At 36.3% G+C, this 23,448-nt stretch overlaps 3 protein-coding genes and 8 non-coding genes across 11 annotated transcripts; 3 read left to right on the forward strand and 8 right to left on the reverse strand.

Moving 5' to 3' along the window:
- Nucleotides 1-7: 7 nt before the first annotated feature.
- TRNAI-AAU lies at nucleotides 8-81 on the forward strand. Its single transcript has one exon. It is a non-coding gene; the product is annotated as a tRNA-Ile (tRNA).
- A 93-nt stretch (nucleotides 82-174) lies between these two features.
- On the forward strand, nucleotides 175-248 carry TRNAI-AAU. The gene has a single exon. It is a non-coding gene; the product is annotated as a tRNA-Ile (tRNA).
- Nucleotides 249-676: 428 nt separating this feature from the next.
- On the forward strand, nucleotides 677-750 carry TRNAI-AAU. Its single transcript has one exon. It is a non-coding gene; the product is annotated as a tRNA-Ile (tRNA).
- Nucleotides 751-2,335: 1,585 nt separating this feature from the next.
- On the reverse strand, nucleotides 2,336-5,155 carry LOC111455497 (plastid division protein PDV2-like). The gene is made up of 3 exons (XM_023097215.1): nucleotides 4,724-5,155; nucleotides 2,872-3,535; nucleotides 2,336-2,716 (listed from the first exon to the last, which is right to left on the reverse strand). The coding sequence occupies exons 1-2, from the start codon at nucleotides 4,994-4,996 to the stop codon at nucleotides 2,915-2,917; spliced, it is 894 nt and encodes a 297-aa protein (XP_022952983.1). The 5' UTR covers nucleotides 4,997-5,155; the 3' UTR covers nucleotides 2,336-2,716; nucleotides 2,872-2,914.
- A 1,062-nt stretch (nucleotides 5,156-6,217) lies between these two features.
- Nucleotides 6,218-11,005, reverse strand: LOC111455544. The gene is made up of 10 exons (XM_023097257.1): nucleotides 10,946-11,005; nucleotides 10,764-10,826; nucleotides 9,304-9,420; nucleotides 8,909-9,229; nucleotides 8,453-8,835; nucleotides 8,277-8,376; nucleotides 8,142-8,195; nucleotides 7,976-8,062; nucleotides 6,920-7,048; nucleotides 6,218-6,832 (listed from the first exon to the last, which is right to left on the reverse strand). Exons 1-10 carry the CDS (start codon nucleotides 11,003-11,005, stop codon nucleotides 6,515-6,517), a joined length of 1,632 nt encoding a protein of 543 aa, XP_022953025.1. The 3' UTR covers nucleotides 6,218-6,514.
- A 4,100-nt stretch (nucleotides 11,006-15,105) lies between these two features.
- On the reverse strand, nucleotides 15,106-15,178 carry TRNAR-UCU. Its single transcript has one exon. It is a non-coding gene; the product is annotated as a tRNA-Arg (tRNA).
- Nucleotides 15,179-15,262: 84 nt separating this feature from the next.
- TRNAR-UCU lies at nucleotides 15,263-15,335 on the reverse strand. The gene has a single exon. It is a non-coding gene; the product is annotated as a tRNA-Arg (tRNA).
- A 586-nt stretch (nucleotides 15,336-15,921) lies between these two features.
- Nucleotides 15,922-15,994, reverse strand: TRNAR-UCU. The gene has a single exon. It is a non-coding gene; the product is annotated as a tRNA-Arg (tRNA).
- Nucleotides 15,995-16,065: 71 nt separating this feature from the next.
- On the reverse strand, nucleotides 16,066-16,138 carry TRNAR-UCU. Its single transcript has one exon. It is a non-coding gene; the product is annotated as a tRNA-Arg (tRNA).
- Nucleotides 16,139-16,213: 75 nt separating this feature from the next.
- On the reverse strand, nucleotides 16,214-16,287 carry TRNAI-AAU. The gene has a single exon. It is a non-coding gene; the product is annotated as a tRNA-Ile (tRNA).
- Nucleotides 16,288-19,076: 2,789 nt separating this feature from the next.
- LOC111455491 (allene oxide synthase 3-like) lies at nucleotides 19,077-20,718 on the reverse strand. The gene is made up of 2 exons (XM_023097209.1): nucleotides 19,943-20,718; nucleotides 19,077-19,836 (listed from the first exon to the last, which is right to left on the reverse strand). The coding sequence occupies exons 1-2, from the start codon at nucleotides 20,680-20,682 to the stop codon at nucleotides 19,137-19,139; spliced, it is 1,440 nt and encodes a 479-aa protein (XP_022952977.1). The 5' UTR covers nucleotides 20,683-20,718; the 3' UTR covers nucleotides 19,077-19,136.
- Nucleotides 20,719-23,448: the final 2,730 nt, after the last annotated feature.

Here is a 23,448-nt window from a genome sequence, read left to right on the forward strand (position 1 = left end):
ACCTGTAGGCCTATTAGCTCAGCTGGTTAGAGCGTCGTGCTAATAACGCGAAGGTCGCAGGTTTGAGACCTGCATGGGCCATAATTAATTATTTTTATTTAAATTTTTTACGAACATCTAAAAAAAATAAAAAAGGAATTAGATTGAACGGATATCAGTGGCACTTGACCTGTAGGCCTATTAGCTCAGCTGGTTAGAGCGTCGTGCTAATAACGCGAAGGTTGCAGGTTCAAGACCTGCATGTGCCATAATTAATTATTTCTATTTTAAATTTTTTACGAACAAAATTGAAAACTAAAAAAAATAAAAAAAAATTAGATTGGATGGATATCAGTGGCACCCGACCTATAGGTCTATTAGCTCAGCTGGTTAGAGCGTTGTGCTAATAGCCGGTTCCAGACTTGTAGGACTATTTTGATTTAAATTTTTTACGAACAAAATTGAAAACTAAAAAAAATTTAAAAAAAATTAGACTGGACGGATATCATCTGACTTGTAGGCCTATTAGCTCAGTTTGTTAGAGTGTCGTGCAAATAACATGAAGGTCGTAGGTTCAAGATCTGCATGGACCATAATTATTTATTTTGATTTAATTATTTTACAAACAAAATGGAAAACTAAAAAAAAAATAAAAAGAGAATTAGACTGGACGAATATCAGTCACATTGAAGCTGTAGGCTTATTAGCTCAGCTGGTTAGAGCGTCGTGCTAATAATGCAAAGGTCGTAGGTTCAAAACCTGCATGAGCCATAATTTTTTTACGAACAAAATTGAAAACTAAAAAAATAAAATAAGAATTATATTGGACGGATATCAGTAACTTCTAACTTGTAGGCCTATTAGCTCTGGTTAGAGTGTCATGCTAATAAAGATACTTGCATGGCCAAAATTAATTATTTCTATTTAAATTTTTTATGAACAAAATTGAAAACTAAAAAAAAAAAAAAAAAAGAATTAGATTGAACGGATATCAATGGCACTTGATCTATTAGCCTATTAGCTCAGCTGGTTAGAGCGTCGTGCTAATAACGCAAAGGTCGCAGGTTCGAGATTTGCATGGGCCATAATTAATTATTTTTATTTAAATTTTTTACGAACAAAGATATCAGTGGCACTCGATATGTAGGCCTATTAGCTCAACTGTTGGTTTGAGACCTGCATAGGCCATAATTATTTATCAAATTATTTTGATTTTAAATTTTTTACTGCATAGGCCATAATTATTTATCAAATTATTTTGATTTTAAATTTTTTACACTATAATGGTAGGCCTGTTAGCTCAATTTGTTAGAGTGTCATGGTAGAGTTCTAAATGTTAGATGAACACGACTCTCCACAATGGTATGATATTGTCCACTTTGAGCATAAGCTCTCATGGCTTTGCTTTGGGCTTCTCCAAAAGGCCTCATACCCTAAATTAGTCGATGTGGGACTTCCATCATCCAACACCTCCCCTTAATCGAGGCTCGACCCCTTTGGAGTCTTAGTCATTTTTGACTGCCTTCGAGGAGGGGCTTGGCTCCTTTTCTTTAAGAGTTCTTTGTTCGATATTTGAGGATTTACCAATCTATTGGCACGACTAAGTTTAGGGCATGGCTCTGATACCATGTTAGACGAACACGACTCTCCACAATGATATGATATTGTCCACTTTGAGCATAAGCTCTCATGGCTTTGCTTTGAGCTTCCCCAAAAGGCCTCATACCAATGTAAGTAGTATTCCCCACTTATAAACCCATGATCACACCCTAAATTAGTCGATGTGGGACTTCCATCATCCAACACTAAAAACCTACCTAGGTTTTGATTTAATTTTTTACCAACAAAATTGTAAACTGAAAAAAAAAAAAAAAGACTGGACCGGATAAGATTGAACCGGATATCAATGACACTATACTTGTGAGCCTATTAACTCGGATATAATAACACTATACTTGTAGGCCTATTAGCTCAGTTTGTTAGAGTGTCATGCTAGTAATACGAGTTCCAAAAACCTACATAGGTTTTGATTTAAATTCTTACCAACAAAATTTAAATTAAAAAAAAAAAAGACTGGACCGGATAACGCAAAGGTCACATGTTCGAGATTTGCATGGGTCATGGCCTCTTAGGGCAGTTGGTAGTTAGAGTCATACTAGTACCGCAAAAGTCGCAAGTTCCTAAAAACAAAAAATAATAATAATAAAAATAAAATTAGACCACATTACGCACCACAACTCTAAGCCTATTAGCTCACTGGTTAGAGTGTTTCGGCTAATAAGCGAATGTTTGAAGCACCACATAGGCCTATTAATTCAATTGGTTGACTGGTTAGAGTGTTCGGCTAATAAGCGAATGTTTGAAGCACCACATAGGCCTATTAATTCAATTGGTTGATTAGAGCATCGTGTTAATAACGCAAAAATCGCAGGTTTGAGACCGGCATGAACCAATTAGAACATCAGACTAATAACACGAATGTTGTAAGTTCAAGACCTACATGGACCCTTAATAAGCTCATATTAGCAAAAGTCATTTTCCCTGCACTGAGTAGCATGCCTACAGTTTCTTGGCTTATCAGTACAATCCCTGTTAGTCCTATTCGTGGCAGGCTCGTCGATAACAGTCATTGTCGACGATTCAAACGGCGGGTTGTTGCTTTCCCTTGTTTTCGTTGTCGTCTACCGATCTTTCGGTCCCGTCGACAGGTTGACGCACAGATTCTTTAGCTCTTTTCCTGGAAAAATCAATCAAGAGAGAAGTTTTCTATGATCTTTGTACTGTGTCAATACTTTCTTCAAATATTTGATCAAAAGATGAATGCAGATAAGAACATTGATCGAAAACGTTTTTGCAGAGCAAAAGAATGTAAAAACTAGCATAAGCGAGGACCTTTCAGAGAACACATCTCACACAAGCGTGTCGAATTGAACTGTTACCCGCTTCCATAGTTTACATCTGGTTTAGCCACAACCGAAGAAAACGGAACTTCGATTCTCTCTTTCACGACGCATCGAGCTTTCCCGTTTTCCATCACGAGGAACTTACCCGGAGGGCATCCATGGCGTGATTCATTATTTACAGCTGCAGACCGTCGAAAACGGTCCAAAGCCTTCAAAGCAGCAATTTTCGCTGCAAACTTCGGTCGAAAACCAGCCAAGTGCAGTAGGGATACTATGCCAACAATGGTAACCACGGATTTTGCAGCTATACTAATGAAGGATCCTAATCTATTCCTCGAGTTCCTCGAATCCAATTTCGAGTGTTTCCGTTCTGATTCGTTAAGTTCCTTAGTAGCTTTATTTGTAGCAGCGCTCACAAACTTGAGTGCAGAAGGGAAGGGATGTAAGTAGCCATTACCAGGATGGCTTGGATATGGAGGAAGCATGAGATCCTGGTTGTGCTGCACGGTCTCCCCAACAAAAGCTGACGCCTCGTGTATCACTTCCAAATCCTCTCCTTCGTACTTCTTCAGCTTATCCAGTAACATCTCGCGGCTATGCTCGATCTCGGAAAGGGCTACTTCCTTCTCGTACCTTTGCCGTTGTTGTAAATCCTGCAAATTAGAAGATAAAATATAAGACTGTTCTATAAAATAATATAAAAGACAAAAAGCATTCCTTATAAGGGCGTGGAAACCTCTTCTTAGCAGACGTGTTTTGAAAATCTTGAAGGGAAGCCTGAAACGGAAAATTCAAAGATGATAATATCTGTTAGCGGTGAGCTTGAACTGTTACAAATGGTATCAGAGGTAGATACCGGGTAGTGTGCCAACAAGAACACTAGGCCCAAGGGGTGGATTGAATGCTTTTACAACCCCAAAAGTTGTATATTCTGAAGCACTAAAACCATCAGCTTTCAACTGCCTGATACTTGTAGTATTAGCAAATAAATGCAATAAAATGTTCAAATTGAGGGAGAACCATGCTCCCCATGTAATGGCCCAAGTCTACCGCTAGCAGATATTGTACTCTTTGGACTTTCTCTTTCGGACTTTCCTTCAAAATTTTAAAACGAGTCTACTAGGGAGAAGTTTCCACGCCTTTAGAATGTTTCGTTCTCCTCCCCAACCGATTTGAGATCTCACAATCCACCCCCTTTAAGGCCCAGCATCCTTGCTGGCACTCATTCCCAATCCACCCCCTTCAGGGCCCAAAGTCCTTGATGGCACACCGTCTCATGTCCACCCCCTTCAGGGCTCAACCTTTCTCATTGGCACATAGCCCAGTGTCTGCCCAAGTCCACTACTAGCAGATATTATCATCTTTGGGCTTTCCCTTCCAGGCTTCCCCTCTAGGTTCTAAAACATGTCTACTAGGGATAGGGATAGGGAGAGGTTTCCACACTCTTATAAAGAATGTTTCGTTCTCCTCCCCAACCGACGTAGGATGTCACACCATTCATACTTTTATTCAAGTACCACAGTGATAGTAAGTGCAACAATGCACCTACACAGAAATGCAAGCTTTCAGACTACTAGCATATGTTTAAGAACAGAAAACAATTCCATATCCAAAATGATGCTCGAATGAATTCAATTTATACCCTAAACTGATTCAAATCGATTGTTATACAGTAAGTATTTGGACTAGACTACGCAACTTTGAGCAATCTCGACAACTATTAGATCCAAACAGGCCTACATCAATCATCATATAAGGCACAACAATTTTCAACAGAAATCGACTAAATCGAAACATATTCTTCAATCTTCATTCATAAATCAAGGAAAGAACAATCAAACCTGCAACGAAGAGAGTTGATTCTCAAGAGACTCGAGCGCACCGCAGATATTCAAAAGCCTCACCTCTTCCTCGTCTTCTTCCGTTACCTCAATCGCGTCGGCCTCACTCCGCCGCGAACCAACGCCATTATTTTCATCCACGGCGAACCGATCATCCCGATTCTCCAAGGAAATTACCGCCGAACTCGTGGTGGTGGTGTTAACAGAGCTTCTAATCTTCAGCCTCAGCTCTGTCGCTCTTGCTAAAATTATAGCCGTGCTTTGTACTTCCATCTCTCCCCACACCAAACCAAACCCTCCGAGAGGGTTTTCGAGGAACAAAAATGGCGGATTAGGGTTTCTTCTGAAGGTGAAGATGACAACGGAGGAAAAGGTCTCACACAACCGCCAAGCTATGAGGTCTGTGGCAGGTGCTTCTTTGTTGGGATTCGACTTTCAAGTATATATATATATTCTATATTATAATCATATTTTATAAAGAAAACAGTTATGGTAGTTTATACGCTTCAAATTTTTTAAACATTTAATCATTTTTATTTATTTATTTATTTAAAAAGTTTTTTTTTTTATTTTTTTAATTTGATTGTCAACACTATTAACGTCATTTAAAATTGATGTAAAATCCACGTGTATTAAAGAATTATTTATTATTTTTATGACGCCAAATAAATGAGAGGTACACAAATAAACCAAGATCACACGTGAAAGAGATTCTAAGGATTGGGCGACTAAAAAAGCTTAAAAACTTGAAAATTGCTACCTATAATGTACCAAACTCACTAGATATTGTTCGTTTTGACCCGTTGCGTATCGCGTCTGCTAGGGAGAGATTTCTACACCCTTACAAGGAATTATTACTTATTGTGGTCAATCTCACCGTTTTTTAAAAAGGGTTTGCTAGGGAGAGGTTTCCACACTGTTACGTATCGTTGTTACGCAGCGTCGTCAGCCTCACTATTTTTAAAACACGTCTGCTAGGGAATAATTTCCACCCCCTTATAAGAAATGCTTTGTTCCCCTATTCAATTGATGTGAGAAAACATGTTTACTAGGGAATGGTTTCCACACCCTTATAAGGAATGCTTCGTTCTCCTCTTCGATTGATGTGAGAAAACATGTCTACTAGAGAATGACTTCCACACCCTTATAAGAAATGCTTCGTTCCCCTCTTCGATTGATGTGGGATCTCACAATCCACCTTCCTTAGGGTCCTACCGTTCGGTGTCTGGCTCTGATACCATTTGTAACTGTCCAAACCAACCGCTTGAAGATATTGTCCACTTTGGCTGGTTACATATTGTCCTCAACCTCACGATTTTTAAAACGAGTATAATAAGGAGAGGTTTACACGCCCTTCTAAAGAATGTTTTGTTTCCTTCTCCAATCAACCTAGGATGTAACATAACAATAGTACGACTTTTTAGGTAAAGCTCATATTTGAAACAACCATTTGGAGAACTTCCTTAGAACATATAGACAAAATCAAAGGAAGTCTACAAAAACTGCAGCATTTTGAGACATTACATCAACCATAACAGACATCAGACAAGACATCTTAGTATGACAGTTGAATCATAACCTGCTATTCCTGTTTTTGACTGACAAAACAGCTCAATTTTTGGTCCAAAACTCACCTTTTTCTTCCCCTTTTGGATTCAACATCATGAGCTTGCTTGGTAAGCCATTGCTATGATTCATCTGTCATTCCAAGCTGCAATCACGAGCCGTCCTTCAACGCCAAACGATCGAATCTCGCTCGACAAAAATGTTTCAGATTTCGGTATGAAACTATCAAGACAGGGACTGGTGGCATCCCAATTCTTTGGATAGCAGAAAGCTGAAGGTGAAGTTGTGAGGTATCCACCCAATACTCTTCCACAACTTCTTTCGTTGCAGCTGCCGACTGTCGTTTATCCGCCCGTCGAGCCTTAGACGCCCGACAATGTCCTCCAAATCTTCCACGCATAAGCCAGAATCCTTGGCAAAGGACTCAACAATCTTGGGAAGTAGAATTCTCTGCCCTTTGTGTGTCCTCAAATTCGAAAGGATGTAGTCTTCTTTTGCAACCTCCAACTCCTCGTTCAGCCTCTTCGCCGTATAGACACGAACCTACGTAAAATAACAAATAGCGATTTCAAAACCGGTTTCATTCGAAGCTTGGGTTGACATCAATACTAGAATCAGATGTTAACATACTGCTGGATCGGAATGGCTCCCGCAACATAGAGCGAAGTATAACCGAGGTTCGGGGAGGTTGATTCGAAAGGATTTCTGTGCATCATTGACCTTAAGTTTCGTTTTCGACGAGAGGAACAAGTGCAGCCACTAATCAAGCAACGAATCAGTCAGACATTGAATGTACTGATATACATTGGTGACACAAATTCTGAGAACATAAACATAATTTTGAGATTGTGGGATTCCACGTCGGTTGGGGAAGAGAACGAAACATTCTTTGTAAGAGTGTGGAAACCTCTCCCTAATAAACACGTTTTAAACCCTTAAGGGGAAGCTCAGAAGGAAAAGCTCAAAGAGGACTATATCTGTTAGCGGTGGGCTTGGACTGTTACAAATAGTTAGAGCCAGACACCAGGTGATGTGCCCGCGAGGATGCTGAGCCTCAAAGGGGGGTGGACACGAGGCGGTGTGCCAGCAAGGACACTAGACTCCGAAGGGAGTGGATTGGGGGGGTCCCACATCGATTGAAGAAGGGAACGAGTGCCAACGAGGACGCTGGGCCCCGAAGGGGGGTGAATTATGAGATCCCATATCGGTTGGGGAGGAAAGCGAAACATTTTTTATAAGGGTGTGGAAACCTCTCCCTGGCAAGACGCGTTTTAAAACCTCTGAGGGAGCTCAGAAGGGAAAACCCAAAGAGGACAATATCTGTTTGCGGTGGGCTTGGGCTGTTACAAATAGTATTAGAGCTAGACACAGGGTGATGTGCCAGTGAGGGGCTCAGAAGCTGAGCCCCGAAGGGAGGTGGACACGAGGCGATGTGCCAGCAAGAACGTTGGGCTTCAAAAGGGTGGATTAGTGGGTCCCACATCGATTGGGAAAGGAAATGAGTGCGAGCGAGGACAAGGGGGTGGATTGTGAAATCCCACATCGGTTGGGGAGGAGAGCGAAACATTCTTTACAAGGATGTAGAAACCTCTCCCTAGCATAAGTGTTCTAAAACCCTGAAGGGAAGCCCAAATGGGACAATATTTGTTAGCAGTGGGCTTGGGCTGTTACAAAGATGATACTAACCTGTCCCGGACGAGGCAAACGACACCCGAGAATCGAGCTTTGTATCATATCGACACTTATTATGTGTCCCCCAACATTATACGCGGCCTGGAAAGTACAACAGCTAATGAAAGAAGTACTTACAGAATTTATTTTGGTTCATTGATAGAACAGAAACTATCCTCACCTTGAGTATCAATGTCTTTAAACTGTTCTTGGGGATACCATATTGCAAATAAGCCTATAGAACAAAGTATAATGAACATTACTAGCAGGCTTTATCATTATCAAAGGAAAAACACAGAGTTTGTGCTGAACTTACATGCATTACGAGCGTGTTGTGTACATTAATCCAAAACGCGAGTTTTTCGTCGTGTTTCATGACTTTGAGATCGACATCTTTGAGCCGAGAAGTAAGTGACCTGCCAACAGCGTAGTGACGATATCAGAGTCATGGCATACGAAACAGATAGCTTCTTTGAATGAGGTATCTATCACCTGAAGCCTTGTAGCATGTGGTTGATATCTAAGTCCTTCATTCTTTCTCTAGAAAGCCATTGCACCTTCAACATCGTGTCATACGGTGCACTAAATTCTCCGGTGTGAAACGAGTTCTCGAAATTCGAGTTAAACGACTTTTCGTAGTTCCTTGTACTGCACAAGTCTTGTGAAGAAAGTTCGTACATGGATGACAACGGTGAGATAGGAGAACGATTCCTATGATTCGTCGAAGGAGGTTCGGTAAGTTCGCGGTATATTGCAGAGATGGACTTGATCATCTCCTCAGCAATCCAGTTAGGCGACTCGTCTGCTCGATCCGATATCCAGGCCCCGAGGTGCTCCCCGAGACTCGTAGAATTCGAAGCATCAACTCGAGATTGCTGAAAAAACAAGGTAAAAGTTCCCAAATGAGAGGAGTTCTACCTTGTCCAAAATGGATCAACATCAAGTTACCTCCAGCATTGATAATGGAAGGGAATGGTATGAATCTACTGCTTTAGCCATATACTTTGATAACGGATAGCTTCGAGATGAACCGGGCGATCTCTGCGAAAGAGACGAGTAGCTGCGATGAACGTGTAACGACTTCTCCGGTTCCTCAACTTCATTTGGTTCTTTACATCGATTGCCAAATGATTCTTGGCTATCATCCATGGTAGAAAAAGAGGATACTTGTTGCTCGAAAGTTCGTCGGTATAACGACAGGAGGTACTTTTCCAAATAAACGACTTCTAACTCCAAGACGGCTATTTGTTTAATCAGATCCATCTCAGCCTAACATTGATGAGAACTAGTAAGACTATGTTCAACAATACAAGTATGTATGGAAAGTATGGCCATGACGTTACCTTCGGAATCGAGTTTTCGGTAGCGGAATGAAGTGCGAGAGGCTGATAGTTCATTGCCTTCTCCAAGGCGTGGCGAATGACGAACTGGCTTTGTAATTGTTCTTGAAGCTGTAGAATCTGAAGAAAAAAGAGCAGGGAGCAGGCTAAGGAGAATGTATAAGAAGATCAGAAATGAGCTTGATTCAAAGATTTCGTAGTTTTTCTATCAGGTGTTCCGTTCAAGCCCATTGCTAGCAAATATTGTCCTCTTTGGACTTTCCCTTTCGGGCTTCCCCTCTAGGTTTTTAAAATGCGTTTACTAGGGAGAGGTTTCCACACCCTTATAAAGAATGTTTCGTTCTCCTCCCCAACTGATGTGGGACCTCACAATTCACCCCCTTCAAGGCCCAACGTCCTCGCTAGCACTCGTTCCCTTCTCCAATCAAAGTGGGACCCCTAATCCCTTTGGGCCCCAGCGTCCTTGTTGGCACACCGCCTCATGTCCACCCTCCCTTCGAGGCTCAGCCTCCTCGCTCGCACATCATCCGATATCTAACTCTATGGGACCCCCAATCCACCCGCTTTGGGGCCCAGCGTCCTTGTTGGCACACCACCTTGTGTCCACCTTCCTTCAAGGCTCAACCTCCTCGCTGGCACATCGCCTAGTGTCTGACTCTAATACCATTTATAATAGCCCAAACCCACTGCTAACAAATATTGTCCGCTTCAGACTTTCCCTTTCGGGCTTCCCCTCAAGGTTTCTAAAACGCATATGCTAGGGAGAGGTTTCCACACTCTTATAAAAAATGTTCCGTTCTCCTCCCCAACCGATGTGGGATCTCACTATCCACTCCGCTTCAGAGCCCAGCATCCGTGATGGCACACCGCCTCGTGTCCACCCCCCTCACTAGCACATTGCCCGATGCCTGGCTCTATTACCATTTATAACAGCCCAAGCCCACCGCTAATATACATTGTCCTCTTTGAGCTTTTCCTTTCGAGTTTCCCCTTAAGGTTTTTAAAACGCGTCTACTAGGAAGAGGTTTCCACACTCTTCTAACGAATATTTCGTTCTCCTCCCCAACCGACATGGGATCTCACGCACACAATCCAGACCAAACAACATGTTCAAAACAAAGAGTTAAAGCTATAGAACATCAAACACAAAACTAGTTTTCAAAGAACATATTGAGTTTGGTTACATTACATATCACAAAATGATAGCAACAAAACAGTTTCCCTTAAGAACACTGCTCCTAAATAATCCACAACCTAAGCACCCCGTGAAACACTAAAGTTTATAGAGTCAGAACTTCGAAAGAAAGTCGAACTTCTCGACATTTCTTATCCCGTTGCAGAATTTACGCCCCTATCAATATGCTATCAACAGTTTCTCCATGATTTTAATACCCTTTTCAGATTGAACTCAATGGAACTTCTACAAAAACAAAGCCATTACAGACCTAGAAGAATGTCCATACCTCCTGCTTCAAGGAATTCTGAACATCCCCATCAAGAACTTGCTTTCTATTGCCCATTTCCTCCTAAAATCAAAACAAAAATCCATAAACATCTCCCCTTGGAACAGCAAAAATCATTACAACAAAAACATTCTAATAAACTTTCATCTCCAAAAAGCTAAATGTTTGCTATGAGAGACAACCGTGGCAGACAAGACATACAGACCAAATCTTCTCATAGAAACATCGTATGTTCTCACCATTTCTTGTCGGTATGAAGCCTTTTCAAATGACCATCAAAAAGAAGATGGGGTTTTCTTGAATCGAAACATGGGTCAAGAAGAATCTGAATCGACGATGGGGGGTTTGTAAAAAACTTCGATGTCTTTAAGAAGCCATTACAGAGACAAAAAATTGGTTCTGAATCAATGTCGAAAAAACAAGGAGTGAAACAGTATTAAATGCAGTACGACAGTGGCTCTAGATATCGACAAACGCTAAAACAGAGATAGCAAAATTCATAGATGAACAATCCAAACTAAATTAATGCAAGAGAATAAACACTGGTGGGAAAGAACAAGAAATGCAGTGTGGTGGATGGATACTCCTCATGGGAGACAATCTATCAAATGGGTTTGCTTTTATTTATATAAATCCAATCAAAATATTAAAAAGTTTTGTTTTTTAACTTCAAAAAAAACACTGACCCTTTGTAAATATTTCAAAATGAATTGTTATTGTTGAGGTCGGAGGTTTGAATGTTTGTAATGTTGAGGATGGTTGGTGGGGAGTCCCACGTCGGCTAATTAGGGGGTGATTGTGAATTTATAAGTAAAGAATATATCTTTATTGATATGAGGTCTTTTGGAAAAACCAAAAGTGAAGTAACAGAGACTTTATGCTCAAAATGGACAATATCATATAATTGAGGATGCTAGGACACAAAGCATTCGCCTAGTATGCTAGCAAGGACACTAAGACACAAAGTTATTCCGTGTAAAAGTGTAAAAATCTCATGCATTTTAAGACCGTGAGGCTGATGGCAATATATAATAGGTCAAAGTAGACAATATCTTCTAGCAATAAGCTAGCCTTACAAAGGGTATCAGAGCTAGACACTGGGTGGTATGCCAGCAAGGACATTGGGTCCCAAGGGGGTGGACTATACATTCTTTATAAGGGTGTGCAAATGTCTCCCTAATAGACCAGACAATATCTACTAGCAGTAGGCTAGTCTTATAAAAGGTATTAGAGTTAGACACTGGTGTGCCAACAAGCACACTAGACTCCTAAGGGGGTAGATTCATTGGTTGGAGAGAGGAACCAAACATTCTATATGAGTATAAGGGTGTGAAAACGTCCCACTAATAGACCAGATTAGTGGTGGGCTAGCCTTACAAAGGGTATCAAAGCAAGACATCAAGCGGTGCACCAACAAGGACACAGGGCTCCTAAGGGAGAGGATTCGTTGGTTGGAGAGAGGAACCAAACATTCGTTATAAAGGTGTGGAAACCTCTCCCTAGTAGACACGTTTTTACACAACACTCAGATATTTGTTGTCCTGAAAAGATGAATGCTCGAGTGAAGCGGCGAGATAAAAGGTGTCAAATTTTTGTTTGAATGGTCCCTAGTGTTAGAAAGGCACATTGGGTTTATGAAGCTTTTTGCATTGCATTAAAAGAAGGAAAACCAGTTGGTGGGTTATTTTCTTGAAGGAAAATCTCAGACGCACCAAAGTGAAAGGATAAAAGGGAAACAAACAGCCAGCTGACTTTGACAAATCATTCAAAAAGTTGTCTCTACAACCAAAAATGGACCCAATTTCAACCTCTTCGTACCTCAACAACAACTCGGTCCTCACGCTTAGATAAGATAGACGACAAGACTCTTTCACAAACTCGAGTTCAAGACCTTCGATTCAAATCTGGTTGACTAGTTTCGATCACATGATTAAAGAACCGTATATAAATGAGAAGAACCACGGGATTAAAGGGAACAGTGATAATATTAGTTCAGAATTTTACGAAATGGGTTTAAACTCCTAATTCATATCGAACACGTCTTTTTATTATAGTATTTTGTGTGTCAAATGATATCATAACTAGTTAATTCGAACGTATTTCAGTGGCCGAGACATCAACGACCATTCTAAATGTAAATAACCATATAATGCAACATTTTAAATGCAAAATATTTGACTTATATTATGAAAAAACATAAAATTACTCTGCCCATTGTTTTCTTTATCTACACAAAATTAGAAACGTGGACGTTGTCAAAATGGACCTAAATGACTTGAGATCGAACCATATTAAAAAAATTTTATAATGGGATTAAATGAAATATATATATATATATATATTCGAAAAAAATAGGACTTTGGGGAAGTTGACTGCTACTACTAACCAAAAATGATTCACAAGATTTTATTGGAGTTCGTGGTTAAATATATAATATATATTTTTTTAAAAATATAATTTATTATCTAAAATTAAAATAAATAGTATTAATGTGACAAAAATATTGTTGATAAATAAAAATATATATATATTATTAAAAATTAATTGATATACTAAATTTAATAATTCCATAATTCATAATATTTTTAAAAAATATATTTAATATAAAATTAAAATTTAAAAATTTATAGTTTTTCTTTTTTTTTTAAGTTAGTTCAAAAATTAATATTTTTTAATTAAAAAAAATCAAATAACACAAATAAATTGGTAATTTAACCTCTTTTTTTCCCCATTTTTTCCCCATTTTTATATTACATGAAAGAAGCCAAAAATATAAGAATTCCAATAAAAAAAAAAAGATTATTAGTAATAAATTATATAATTTATTGAAAAGCCAAATGTGAAACTTCGTATCCAAACAAAACAAATTAGAAGTTTATGGATCGATGATATTTAAATTATTTTAATATATATATATTTATTTATTTATTTATTTATGTTATTTCTTCGAAAAAAGTCAACCACTAATTTTTTAATTAAAAAAAAGTCCCAAGAAACTGACAGACATGCTTGAATACAATAAAACCTGTTTTTTGGTTGGTTTTTTTAATAATAAAAATTGATATAGTTTGTTTTATAGCATAAAAACAAAACATCTTGTAAATAAATAATTATTATTTTTTATTTTTTATAAATAATTTTAATGGTCAAGATTTCATTAAAATTGAAAAAAAAAATTTGAAATCGTCTCTTCAATAATAATTTATTATATTTAGCTTTTTAATATATATATATATGTATATATAAATTAAAAAATTAGAAGTGTGACAGTGTTTGGATTTCATAAAACGATAACATTGAGATTATAAATTAGATTCTAAGAAAAAAAATATTATAAATTATAATATTTGTTTAATTTTTTTTTCTCGGGAAAATTTAGTCACCATTTTTTTTTTCCCGAGAAACAAACAGACATACTTCAATTTTCTGATAGGGCAGGGAGTCATTAGCTAAGTTGAGCTAACTTTAATAATTAAAAATATTTAAATGAAATTAAGATATTTATTAATCTTGAAAATTCATTGGTTTTTGGAAAGCATCAAAATCTTTTTAAATGATTTTTAATATTTATAAAATATTGTCCTTTTCTCGTTTTATCTAAAATAAGATTTTAATTGCAGTTCAACGATCTTTCTCTCGAGCGCAGCATTGTTTAAGTCTCCTCTCAAATAGTCATCTATCTCGAGCAACCCTTTTCTCTTCTCTAGAGTTCACTTTTCGTTTGATTAGCTTTGATATCAACGGTTAATAACTATGTCATTGAGGTACACTGACGCGACAAAGCGAGAGACTTGACTCTGATATACCTGTTATGAATAACGAATTTTTGGCGTATTTTATAATTTTTTTCTTTCAAATAAAATTTAAAAGATAATCTAAAAATTCAAAAAGTCTGTAATTTTCTATTTTTAAAATATAATAAAAAGACAAAACATTAATTAAATGGCCCTCGTATTTCGTTTGTTATTGAATTTTGGTTCCAATTATATTTTTAATAAGTTGTTATATCAAGAAGGTTCTGATTTTGGACCAACTAACAATTTTATTTTATTTATCGAGAAACTCCATTAATATAATAATTAGATATATTATTTTTTTATATATAACATCATCACTCGATGGGACTCGAACCCACAATCCCCTGATTAGAAGTCAAATGCCTTATCCATTAGGCCACGAGCGCTTGTTTTAGACGATAATTTCCAACTTTTGTCATCCTTATAAATGTGATAAAATAAAAGATAAGAAGGCCAATAGGACTTGTACCTAAGATGATTGAGAATGACTTAAAAAGAATTGAAGTTACGGGTTGGTAAGAGCATGGAGTACTATAAGAAATCATCACGCTCGGTGGGACTCGAACCCACAATCCTCTGATTAGAAGTCAGATGCCTTATCCGTTAGGCCACGAGCACTTGTTTCACATGATAATTTCCAACGTTAAGACCTAAGATGATTGAGAATGACCTAAAAATAATTGAAGTTACGAGCTAAATCATCATGCTCGGTGGGACTCGAACCCACAATCCTCTGATTAGAAGTCAAATGCCTTGTCCATTAGGCCACGAGCACTTGTTTCACATGATACTAGGCATACATGAATGAACCAAGACCACACTCGATTTATAGTAATTATATGAAGATGAGATGATTGAGAAACTTGCATGAGCATATAAGTGAGAATAAGACATGTATATTAAGTAAAATAAAAATCGGTCACACCCAATGGAACTTAAACCTACAATGGTCTTGTTAAAAGTCAGACGTCTTATCCATTAGGTCACAAACACTTGTTTAACGTGATATTTTAATAAACTAGGCATACACGAATGAACCAACACCACACCCGAGTGAGAGTGATTAAGAAGATAAGATGATCGAAAAAGACATAAGAGAATTAAAGCTATTACTTCTACCAATAAGTTGTATCTATTTTTCGGTAACTCAAATTTGAATACTCTCTTAAAAATATGTACGTGAGAATAAAGCATATAAAAATGTCGGGTTATCAAATTTATTGTGTTGAGGGATGTAAGATAATATCACCGGTTATTTTGTATCTAAGTTAAAAATACAAATTAAACAATGAAAATTAAATATACCTTGAATGTTAATTATTAATGTCAATAATTTAAGACTAGAAAATTTTCAAAATGATCACGCCCGGTGGGACTCGAACCCACAATCGCTTGATTAGAAGTCAAGCGCCTTATCCATTAGGCCACGAGCGCTTATTGGTTGTGAGGCAAAATTAGCAAATTAAATAAATTAAATATTCATGTCAGAAAGACTACAAAAAAATCACGCCCGGTGGGATTCGAACCCACAATCGCTTGATTAGAAGTCAAGCGCCTTATCCATTAGGCCACGAGCGCTTGTTTGTCAATTAATCTACACACAACTATTAATTAAAATAACATAACTAAAATTATTGGAAAACAGCAAAAAAATGGCCCATGCAGGTTTCGAACCTGCGACCTTCGCGTTATTAGCACGACGCTCTAACCAACTGAGCTAATAGGCCAATTTGAAATCTTTTTAAGCTATTATTTAGTTGTTCAATTTTTATACTTGAATTCGCGTTATTAACACGACGCTCAACTGAGCTAGGCTACTCGGCAAGCCATGAGCAGACCAGCAGAGCTAATAAACCAATTGATATTAATTAATGGTTTATTTTAATATCCTTAAAATATCTATTTAATTTAATGATTACATCTATTTTATTTATTTTCAAAGTTTAATTTAAATTTATAAGAAATTATTTTTTAAGAATTATAAGAGAATAAATAAAAAAAATTATGAAATTAAATTAACCAATATTTATATATAATTGCATCATAATCAAATATTTTTTAAATTTTTTTTATTATAAATTCAGGTTAATTCAGTTCAACCCAAGAAAATCGATTAATAATTAAATTCATAAATTTTTTCTTTATTTGAATTAAATCTAATTCGATAAGTTCATAATCCAACTCAAACGGTACAAATCGGATTGAGTTAGGTTGATCAAACGTCTCTACTCTCTGCTGGAAAGAACAAGATACAAACATATATGAGCAACACAAACAAAGTCTGATGTATTTCTTTAAGCATAAAAATTGTTACGAGTCATCTTTTATTTGATTACTAGTTTTTTCCAATACTTTTCATTTCTGATTTCTTTTATGATTTTAGTCGTTTCGATCCTATCCAATCATCTTATATTGGTTACCTTTGAATTGTCGAATTATACCGGACTTCGAGAAACAATTACTTGAACCAATTTTCTTCGTTGAAAATGACCAAATTTCATGTATTGATTGCAAAAAGAGATTTGTTTCGTTTGTTCGTATAAATGAAAAGAAAATTGGTCTTTGAAATTTCTTTGAAAGTGACTTCTAAGTTGTACCTATCTTTATGTTCGGTTTGAAATCGACATTTTTTTTTAAAGAATTTGATGTCTATTCGACTGACTTTTAAACATTTCTTAAAACAATTATCTCGAAAGCTATTAGATTCTCGAATAAACCTTTTATAAATTGACATCGATAACTCTCTTAATAATTAACGTTTTTTTTCAATTCAGTGATAAAAATCCAAACGTGTTATTTAAGTCATTTCTTTGTACAATTAAGTGTATTAATGTAATTTTTGAAAATTTAGGGATATTAATGCAAGTTTTTTTTTTAATTTTTAATTTTTTATAATTTAAGAAATATGGAATAGAGTTCACAACTTAACCTAATCCATCAATCTATTTTTGGGTCGGGTAAAATCATATTTATCTACAATATATTCACGTTAATAACTAAAATCTCGTAAAACTCAAATATCAAATATTCACGAGTTACAACTCGTCATTAACATATGCAACAAAAATAGGATAGAGCTGAGTTGAGTTATATTTTCGGGGTGTTCGGGTTGACCTAACAAAAAAAAAAAAACTCCAACCAATGAATCGAACTCAAATTTCAATTTTTTAAACATTGAAGCCAAATTAAACAAAAACAAAATCGAACCACATGACTCTTAGATAGTCGAGATCATCTGAGTAATGTGAATAAATTATTTTATACTATAATTTATGTATATATTAATTAACACACCTAAACAAATTATTGGGAGCCAATTATTAAATTTATTAAAGGAAAAATTATTAAATTTATTAATTATCGAAGCTAAAATATTTCTCAAATTAAAAAATATTCTTAGTTTAATAATAAAATAATGTTTAAATATAACGTGTGTTTCGTGTTAATTAAATAATTAATCAAAATATTAAATAATTAAATACTAATGACATATTAAATTAAGAAGTGCCTATCCATTAGCGCTAAACCATGTGGGGTTTTTGGATTAATTAATTTCTTGATCAAATACAATAAATATTATATTTTTAAAAGTAGATTAAAAGAAATTTCCTATAATAATTTTTTAAAAATGTATCTTTTTTATTTTTTTAAAAAATTATCCACCGCTAGCCGACATTGTCCATAACATAGACTCCTTAAATATTACTTTGGGGGTCCAACGTTTCCACTAGCACAATGCCCGGTATCTGGCTCTGATACCATTTATAGCAACCTAAGTCCACAACTAAAGGATATTGTCCGCTTTACTTTAGGGGTCCAACATCCTCATTAGCACAATGTCCGATGTTTGACTCTAGTACCATTTATAACAACCTAAGCCCACAACTAAAGTATATTGTCCACTTTGGCTTATTACGTATCGCCGTCAACCTCACGATTTTAAAACACATCTACTAGGGAGAGGTTTTCACACCCTTATAAGGAATGTTTCGTTTCATTCTCTCGGAATCTCTCATGAACAAAAGGAATATGTGTTACTTTGTTACTATAATTTTTTCCGTTGTCCTACCCCTCACTATTGAGTTATCAACTACCACCGACCACCATCACCACTACTTATCATGGTAGCGAGCGCCATTTTCTTTCTCTACTATCGTAGACCATGGATGCTGGAGGACGAGAGGCGAAAGAAAGAAGAGACGTATAAAAAAAAATTTGTTAAAATATTATTTCATTTTAGTTTTTATATTTTAACAGTCCAAATTTAACCTAACATTTTAAATCTGGGAAGCTCGAGTACACGAAGAGTACATGAATGAATTGAGATATATCTTAAATGAGAGCTTATCTTAATCTAAACTAATTTTATTAAATTAAAATAATAATAAATAAAGAATAAGATGAAGATAAACTTAAAACTTTATTTATTTATTATAAAAATTAAACAAAAGAAAAGCAAAGTTTATAAATTAATAATTAAAATTACAATACGAACGTTAATTATTTATTTTCTTAATCTACACAAACAATCCAGTGCGCTCAGGTACACAGAAACCCGGTGAATCGTTGACGGCGATTAGACTTTGGTCAACGATTTCACCTTAACGGACCAACCCAACGACGACTGAGTTCCCTCGACGGCGAACGTGTCGTAACGGAGGAAAAGCTCCGCCAAAACTACTCTGGATACCAGCACCACCAGATCCCTCGCCGGGCACTGCTTATTCTCCGCCGTCGGCTCCTCCGTCTCCCGGCCATTTGACCAGTAAACATACTTCAAAAGCTTCTCCCCTTCCTCTCCGACGAACCTGTCGCCGATAAACTCCTCCGGCTTCTCAAACACCTTCGGATCTCTAGTGGCGATCGGCTGATACCCAAAAATCATCTCCCCTTTCTTGATCTTGAAAGCCGAATCATGGCTCTCGATTATAATGTCCTGTTTCGCCTTCGCGTACTGGTACGGCACCGGCGGGTCGATTCTCAGAACCTCGTACACGACGGATTTCAGTAAACTCATGTTCTCTATGGCGGTAAATGTCAGTCCTCTGTTTTCCTTCACGGCGGCTCTGATTTCGCCGGCGAGTTTCTTGTGAAGCTCCTTACCGGCGGATCCGACCCAGTTTAGTATAATTGGTAACAACACTTTCATTCCGGCGTATGCGTTGAATCCGGCCAAGAACACTAAATTGTGACATGCTTTCTCTCTGTTTATCCCCTGTTTTTCGGCTTCGTTTAGAAATGTCTCCGACGAGTCGTAAAATGCATCGTAGAGCTTCCTGTAAAAGAAACCCATTTTCTGATCACGATTTTGGATTATTTCTAGTAATATAAAGCTAAGAAATAGTGTTCTTATTTCATTGATTCTGCTCTGTTTTTTGGTACCTGTAAGCGTTCTTGACGAGCGCGAACGGCAGAGGGAAGGTATGGATGATGAGATCTTCAAAGCAGCTGAGGAATTTGGGCAAACCCAGAGTGGCTAATGGAGCGAGCTGCATAATAAGCCATCGATCAACCAAACTGTGTCCATCGGAGCCGAGTTTCTCATCGGGTTTCCCATCGGAGAGCAACCGGAAAATGAAGTCAAACGATGCCGCATCGGAAACAGAGTTGAAATCCGCAGCGTTATTCTTTTCCAATTCCTTTTCCAGCTTACTAAACATCTCCGACACGGAGTTTCGAAACAGAGGGATGAATTTGTCGTGACGAGAGGCGAGGAATTTAAGGAAGTGACGTTTGAGAACAGAGTGCTCTGTTTCCGACGGGTCTAAAAAAGCGCAGGTGCGAATTCCGCCGGTGAAGGAGACGGAGGGCATGTAAGTTCCGTCGAGAACATTCCGTTTCTCAACCTTAGTAGTATCGAAAAGGATCGGAAAGCTCCGGGCGTCGAGGAGGACGATGACTCTGGAATCGGAGGAGATGAAGGGGCCCGGCGGCATGTTGGTTCGGAACACGGTGGAACCGTATTGGGCCATTCGAGATCGGAAGAACTTTTCTCTCCCCTGAAAGTAGAAGTAATCGTAGCGAGATTTGATGGGTCCGAAGAAGGGGAGGCCATAGCTGCCGGGGATGGGTTTCAGAGGCAGGGGAGCCGGTGGATGCTCTGAGGAAGAGGATGAAGTCATTTTCTTTTAGTAAAGGGAAAGCTTGGAGTGGAAAGTTAAGGGCTTGAATGGATGGAGCATGTTTAAATATTTTTTATTTTTATTTATTTATTATGAAATGGATAATTACTGTTGAATTATGTTCGTATTCAACTAATAAAATTATACGCCTCGATTCAACTATTCAATAATCAACTTTTAGAGATGACGGAATATTTTTCCGCTTTAATTTCCGGGGACGAAGATTAGATGAAATTATAATAGGTTTCTTGCTTCTCGCTTAAATATATTTTTTAGTGTTTATATTACTTTTAAAATTTTTATTTTAGTTCTCGAATTTTTTAAAAGTAGTCGGTATCTGTCTGTCGAATGCTCTCTGATGATCTCGGAGTAATGTCGGGAAGGGTTAAAATAACTGTTTTAAAAAAATTTAGGGACTAAAACGTCTATTTTAAAAGTTTAGGGATTAGAACGAAACAAATTTAAAAGTTTAATAACTAAATGGACGGGTTTAAGTTTCTCGATTACTTGAGAATCACTTAAAGTGATTTTGGTAATAGGAAGAATAATTTTAGTCACGTTAAAATTCAACCCTAAACATGATTTCACACGTATAATAAGAAAAAGACTAAATTAATAAAAATACTCGTAAACTTTTAAAAGTTTCAATAATTTCTTAAAATTAAAAAAATAAAATAAAATACTCGTTCTTATTTTATTTACATATAAACATGAAAATTTTAAAGTAGCATCAACGCTTTTTATCTTTATAAAAAAAAGATTTAAAAATTTTAATCGTCAATATATGGATAAAAATTGTCAATCGACACCTGGTAAAGTATTTTTAAAGTACGATGTTTTTTATTTTTTTTAAATATAAAAAAATTAAGAATATTAATGAATAAATGAAACTAGTCGAAGGGGACATGGGAGAATGCGTTTGTTGTTGAACAAGCCACCAATCGTGATAAAACGACATAAAATGTCAAGAATTTATAAAAGCATGGTGGGTCAGCGAACGTGTGTACTCAACGTGTCATAACTTTATATGAATATCATTCGTGTTTGAATTGAATTGTTTTACAATGTTTCGAGATTCAAACAAGGATAAATTATATCACGGACTAAGTTTACATCTAATTCCAACATTTAACACGTTGGAATAATTAGGGTCAATTTTTGTTGCTTGGACGAGGTGGTCGAGTTAAAGTTAGAGAGAGAATGAATTTTATTGGTTGAAAATTAAACTTCTTTCTTTTCTTATTTTTTTCGATTTCGATTACCAACCAATATGAGATTTCATAATCCATCTCCTTAAAGGTCCAGTGTCTTCGTTGGTACAGCTCGGTGTCTGCCTCTGATACCATTTGTAACCATCCAAACACATCGCTAGTAGATATTGTTTGCTTTAGCCCATTACATATCGCCGTCGGTTTCACGATTTTAAAACACGTCTGTTAAGGAGATGTTTCCACACCCTAAGGAATATTTCGTTCCCCTCTTCAATCGATATGAAATCTCACAGTAAAATTCTATTTGATAACTCAACTCAAACCGTACAAATTAAGATGGATTGATCCGATTCTTTGATTTACGGGTCCTTTAAATACTCCTAATAACCACTTATTCAAACTTAGTTCTTTGTTTGGTTCATAACATGTGAGAATATTCTTTTTAGCGGCTGATTTTCTTTGTCATCATTAAGCAATTATTTCATTCATTACTCGAACAAACTTTCCTCTGCATTGTTTATGACATGACCACGTTACATATATAAAATTATCCCACAAACTAACATGAGTTTTTCTAGCGGGTTTTGTTTCTCACTCATATGCACTGTTATCCAACATAGAATTTGTCCAAGCAAAACAAGTTACGTTTTGAAGTTTTTATAATTGAGTCACCAGAAAGAATTAATTCACATTACCTATTTATCCTCTCAACACCGTCTTGCCAATAGTTATAAGACCGTTGTTATTAACGTTGTAGCGGTTTTTAGCCATTCCATTAGGCTAAGAAAATCATTACTAAAAATCCATTTTGTCGAAAATTTAGAAATTTGTTAATTTACCATTGAAATATGTTGAAATTAACGAGTGACATAAATCATGTACAAATTAAATTCATTTATAAATACAAGAAAGGTTAAATATGATGTTCAAGATTCTGAATAAGATTATCATATTAATAAATATATTATAACATTTTTTATTTTCATATTATTATTGTTATTATTTTCTTTTTTGAGAAAAAGTCACATTTACAATTATTCTTTAAATTATTATTTTTGTAATATTAGGCCAAATAATAATTATTATTTTGCAGCAGGCCCAAGGAAATTATAATAAGAAATGCAAAGGATTTTTTAAATATTGAAAATGGCACGTTTGAAAGTGAAATTATAATATTATATGTTTAATAAATAAATAAATTATAATACAGTTTTCAAAAGGCTTTAATAAAGATTTCCAAATCCAAATCTATTAATTTTAAAAACCAAATAATGTAATTTTCTACGCCATTTTTAATTTCTTAATGAATATTATATTTTTGCTTTTTAATAAAATATTTAGCTCATATCTGACTTTATCGTGGCAATTTTTGTTTTCTTTATAAATATTTAAGAAATTTCAACTCTAATAAAACTTAACAAAGGCTTCTAATACTTTCTATTCTCGATAACAAGATAATAGCTCTTTTCCTAAGTGTTTGTTCCAGGTGTTTGGAATCAGCAGGAGAGAGAGGGAGAAGACGTTTGTGCAGCCTCTTGAAGTGTTTGCTGTGCTA

The sequence above is a fragment of the Cucurbita moschata genome, unplaced genomic scaffold (genome assembly GCF_002738365.1).
Source record: "Cucurbita moschata cultivar Rifu unplaced genomic scaffold, Cmos_1.0 Cmo_Scf00017, whole genome shotgun sequence".
In the NCBI taxonomy this organism is placed as follows: domain Eukaryota; kingdom Viridiplantae; phylum Streptophyta; class Magnoliopsida; order Cucurbitales; family Cucurbitaceae; genus Cucurbita; species Cucurbita moschata.

What these genes read in the sequence shown, in the direction of transcription:
- LOC111455544 (XM_023097257.1), bottom strand. Translation starts at nt 11,005, where the DNA reads ATGGTGAGAACATACGATGTTTCTATGAGAAGATTTGGTCTGTATGTC. An exon ending in CACATGCTACAAGGCTTCAG is followed by an intron (nt 8,377 to 8,452) that starts GTGATAGATACC and finishes CGCTGTTGGCAG; the next exon opens with GTCACTTACTTCTCGGCTCA. An exon ending in ACAACACGCTCGTAATGCAT is followed by an intron (nt 8,196 to 8,276) that starts GTAAGTTCAGCA and finishes TTTGTTCTATAG; the next exon opens with GCTTATTTGCAATATGGTAT.
- LOC111455497 (XM_023097215.1), bottom strand. Translation starts at nt 4,996, where the DNA reads ATGGAAGTACAAAGCACGGCTATAATTTTAGCAAGAGCGACAGAGCTG. An exon ending in ATCAACTCTCTTCGTTGCAG is followed by an intron (nt 3,536 to 4,723) that starts GTTTGATTGTTC and finishes TCTAATTTGCAG; the next exon opens with GATTTACAACAACGGCAAAG.
- LOC111455491 (XM_023097209.1), bottom strand. Translation starts at nt 20,682, where the DNA reads ATGACTTCATCCTCTTCCTCAGAGCATCCACCGGCTCCCCTGCCTCTG. An exon ending in CTCGTCAAGAACGCTTACAG is followed by an intron (nt 19,837 to 19,942) that starts GTACCAAAAAAC and finishes TTTCTTTTACAG; the next exon opens with GAAGCTCTACGATGCATTTT.